Source organism: Lolium rigidum, chromosome 3, assembly GCF_022539505.1.
Source record: "Lolium rigidum isolate FL_2022 chromosome 3, APGP_CSIRO_Lrig_0.1, whole genome shotgun sequence".
NCBI classification, from domain to species: domain Eukaryota; kingdom Viridiplantae; phylum Streptophyta; class Magnoliopsida; order Poales; family Poaceae; genus Lolium; species Lolium rigidum.
Window position 1 is genome coordinate 23,941,986 of NC_061510.1, and position 4,587 is coordinate 23,946,572.

Below are 4,587 nucleotides of genomic sequence, written 5' to 3' on the forward strand. Positions count from 1 at the left end.
ACCATTCTATTGACGACGACGTGCTATACTTTTTCTTAGGGCATCTCCAGCGGCGCGACGCAAATGGTCGCTGAGCGACCGTTTTCGTCCGCCGTGACCGGAAATGCGTCTGGGCCCTGCTCCAGCGGGGCGACGCAAAGTGACTGGCCCGTCCGCGGAGACGCAAACCTGGCCCAAATATGCGCCAGGTTTGCGTCTCCGCGGACGCTCGGCGGTCGCGGAAAATGTCCGCGTTGGGTACATCCGGGCCCGGTCGGCAGTGACTAGATAAGCAAAATATTTTTTCATTACTATTGATTGGCCAAAAGGACCATCTTTACAGAGATGGTTAGTCGAGTTAACCTAAAACTACAACGGCCGTACCTACTCGCCGTCGCGCGGCCTACACCGGCCTCGGTTACTCGCGAGTCGCGCGCCCTACTGCCGGCCGCCGGATGGGCCGGCGCCGTCATCAAAGCGGGAGCGGTTCTTGCACTCCGCGCGGCGCGCACGGCGGCGAACGGACATCTCGTCCTGCCACAGCGCCGTCACCGTCGCAAAGGCAACCTTCCTAGCCGCCGCCTCCGCCGTCGCCCGGGCCTCCTCCTCTGCCGCCGCCTGGACCGCCGCCGCCCGGGCCTCCTCCTCCGCCGCCGCCGCGTCCTCCTCCGCCTGGACCGCCGCCTGGATCACCGCCACGTCGGCGACGAAGCGGGCCCTGTCCCTAGCCGCCGCCGCCACAGCTTCGTCCCTGGCGGCGATGGCGACCTCCAACTCCCGGTTCTCCTGCTCGACCCGCGCGGGAGAACGGCCCCTACGCTGGAGCGAGTCCAGGTCGGAGCACATTAACCCCCTAGCCATGGCCGTCGCATAGCTGGCGGCTTCCTCCTCCGCCACCAAAGCCTGGCGGCGCCGGGCGTCCCCGCCGGGGACTCGAAGGACGCGAGCGGAACCCGCTGCTCACCGGCGCACTCGAGCGCCCGGGCACGGGGGGTCGTCGTCCGCGATGTCGTGGATGACGGCGTCGGCCGGAGGGGCCGCGAGGGCCGCCCGCGCCTCCGCGAGCTCGGCCCTGGCGTCGGCGAGCTCGGCCATGGCGTTGGCGATCTCCGCCCTGGTCGCCGCGAGGCGCCCTTCCGCGCGCTCTGCCGCCTCCCGCCTCCACCTCCGCGACCTCCAGGTCCAGCTGCTGGGCCTCAACGCCGGCGGCAGCTACCTCGTCCTCCTCCTCCTCCGGGTGGAGCTGGCGGCAAATGTCAACAACTTGCTCCCAACTCATGTGGTCCGCCATGGATGGATGGTAGTGTGAGGTGTGCCCGTCGCACCCGGCGGTGTCCACCGTATATAGCCACGGCGGGGCGGGAAACGGCGTTGGCGCGCAGGGTGTTTCCCGCGCGCGCGAAACGCCGGCGAAACTTGCGAATGTATTGGGCGCGCGCGGGAACGATCGTCGTCGCGCGGGAACAGTTAATCGCCGGCGGCAGTCCTCGACGGGACGTAAACGCCATTAGCGACCTTGACGCTGTCCCCGGATAAAATATGCGTCCGCACCGCTGGAGCTACCCCCGACGCAAACGGTCGCCCTGGGCCACAACGCGTCCGCGGGCCGACGCAAACGGACATTTCGGACGTCCGAAATGCGTCGCGCCGCTGGAGATGCCCTTAGGAACTGCTGACTGCTGGTACTTCAATTCATGAAAGGTACATTTGCTTTGTGCGAAAACGAAGCAGCAGTCCACTTTCCTGGGTGACAGCGAAGGAGGGGTCCTACTGTGTTCTGTGGTTCTCCATGGTTCTGCTGAGAGGGGATGACAAAGAAGATGACGAGAGGAAAGGGGAAAGAGAATAGTCTACTATAAAACGGGGATGACAAAGAGGATGACGAGAGGAAACGGGAAAGACAGAAGTAGTCTACTGTAAAACGGGGATGACAAATAGGGTGACGACTGACGAGATGTGTCCATTACGGCACGCGAGTGTCAATGGCAAAGAGAGAAGCGGTCCACTCTGGAAAGATCACAGACCATTTCCTGCTCGGCTGCTCCACTTCGGAACCTATAAATACATGATACAACCTCCTGAACCAGAACAGCACAGATCAATACTCATACGAGGCAAGAAACAGAGCATAGTGAGATACCATATCACCTAAACAGCCAATCACCTGTGTGCACACTCAAGCGAAGGAACCTGAATCAATAATCAAGACTCCAGACGACATGGCTCACCAGGCAGGCAAAGACGCGGCGATCCCGCTGCTCACACCGTACAAGATGGGGCAGTTTGATCTCTCCCATCGGGTGGTACTCGCGCCGATGACGCGGTGCCGCTCCTACGGCGGCGTGCCGCAGCCCCAAGCGGCGGTGTACTACTCGCAGCGTGCCACCAGGGGCGGGCTCCTCGTCTCAGAGGGCACCGTGATCTCCCCTGATTCTATGGGCTACCCAGGGATCCCTGGCATCTGGACGCAAGAGCAGGTCGAGGCATGGAAGCCTATCGTGGATGCTGTCCACAGCAAGGGCGCGTTGTTCTTCTGCCAGATTGCCCATGTTGGGAGGGTCTACACAACTGGTATGTCCCGTCCATCCATAAGATGATGAGTGTTTGCTTTTGCATAAGTTATACCAATGATATGAATTTATCTTTCTACTCCGTAGAATTTACTAATTGTGTAAACAAAACAGAAATCAAGACGGGTGAACCGGCACCTATCTCCAGCACGGACAAGCCTGTGACACCCGACGATGAGGCTGGCATAGTGTATCCTAAACCTCGGGGGTTGACGATAGATGAGATACCTCATGTCATTGAAGACTTTAGGCGTGCCGCCCGAAACGCCATTGAGGCAGGGTTCGACGGTGTGGAGATCCATGGCGCACATGGGTTTCTTCTTGAGCAATTCATGAAGGATAGCGCCAATGACCGCACCGATGAGTATGGTGGGAGCCTTGAAAACCGGTGTCGCTTCGTTGTGGAGCTTGTTGATTCCGTCGTCAACGAAGTCGGGGCACATCGTGTGGGAATTAGGTTGTCACCGTTCGTGGACTACATGGATTGTGTCGACTCCGACCCAGAAGGACTTGCCTCCTACTTGGTGGAGCAGCTCAATAAGCACCAAGGTTTTCTGTATTGCCACATGGTAGAACCCCGAATGGCCATCGTCGATGGACGCAGATAGATTCCCCACGGGCTATTGCCCTTCAAGAAAGCTTTCAATGGCACCTTCATTGCCGCCGGTGGATATGACAGAGAGGAGGGCAACAAGGTGGTATCTGATGGCTACGCTGACCTTGTTGCATACGGGAGGCTTTTTTTGGCCAACCCAGACTTGCCTAGGAGGTTCGAGCTAGACGCGCCCTTAAACGAGTACGACCGCTCCACATTCTACACACAAGATCCGATCATTGGCTACACAGACTATGCTTTTCTTGATGGTGACAACTACTCATCTTCAGCTCCGAACATATCGATGGAATAATTGTCATAGATTTGTGGTAGATGATTTACATCACACTAAGTTCCTGATTGTAAGTTTCCAGGTTGCATCGAGTGGTAGTGTGTAAATTTGTAGACTTTCTATGTGTACATTTTCATATTTTGTCAATCCATTTAATTTTTTTTGCTTATGAAAGTTTGGAGCATTTATTGTTGAATTTCGATGTGACAAATATTTCTGGCCAATACAATCCAGTTCGTAATAATTTGGTGAGTCTTCGGCAACAAGCACATTTTTTACACGTGAAATTCTTGATAAAATCGAGAAGTAGGCAAATAGGCAAGTCTTTGAGTCTTGACCGGCGCTGAGCATTTGAGTGAAATCACCCGAAGTGTACTACTGGATGGCGCTGAGCGCTAGAGTGAATCATGAGTGAACCACCTGGTGCTAGGCTTGTAATCCCCCGATTGGAAGAAAATCTTATACGACCTGGGTCGTATGGTGCTAAGGCTGGACCAACTCCTTCAACTGCCACCTAGCAAAACGAATCTCAAAGCAATTTCCCTCAATTAGCCATGAATGCCCAGATTGCTAGCCCGTTTTCTTCTCCATTCGCGCAGGCGTGCAGCCTCTCCTAGATGCCGCTAGTATGTCGCGCATCCACCGGCGGTCGCTAGCTCGCTGCTCTCCCTTGGTTCACGAAGGCACTCGTCGGCGGATCCAAGAGCTCTCTCGCCGCAGCTCGTCCAGTGTCCATGGCCATGCTCGTCGCCGGCGTCCATGACCATGCTTCTTGGCGTCCCGACGGCGCAACTCCCTCAGTCATGTCGTGAACCACCGGAGCTCCGGCCAGGCCTCCACGGCCATGCTCCTCGACGGGGCAAAGAGAATATGCCCATTTAACTAACCTGGAACATTGAGTTAGCAATTTGGGAATTAAGGGCTAAAACTAGTCACAATGGGAAGTATCATAGACTAGTATCATACATATGATACTAGTTTATGATACAATATCTACAATGCATTGTATCATGAATTGGTATCATAGTTTCATCATATTTAATGTTTTGTAGAATCTCAATGCAAATATGTGTACATGATATGTTTGCTACTAAAATTTCTAGTTTTACGTGCTATGATACGGTATCTACCTATGATACTACTTTCACTTC

At 55.5% G+C, this 4,587-nt stretch overlaps 1 protein-coding gene across 1 annotated transcript; it reads left to right on the forward strand.

Moving 5' to 3' along the window:
* Window positions 1–1,956: 1,956 nt before the first annotated feature.
* LOC124701293 (12-oxophytodienoate reductase 1-like) lies at window positions 1,957–3,420 on the forward strand. The gene is made up of 2 exons (XM_047233343.1): window positions 1,957–2,550; window positions 2,664–3,420. Exons 1-2 carry the CDS (start codon window positions 2,199–2,201, stop codon window positions 3,155–3,157), a joined length of 846 nt encoding a protein of 281 aa, XP_047089299.1. The 5' UTR covers window positions 1,957–2,198; the 3' UTR covers window positions 3,158–3,420.
* The last annotated feature ends 1,167 nt before the right edge of the window (window positions 3,421–4,587 follow it).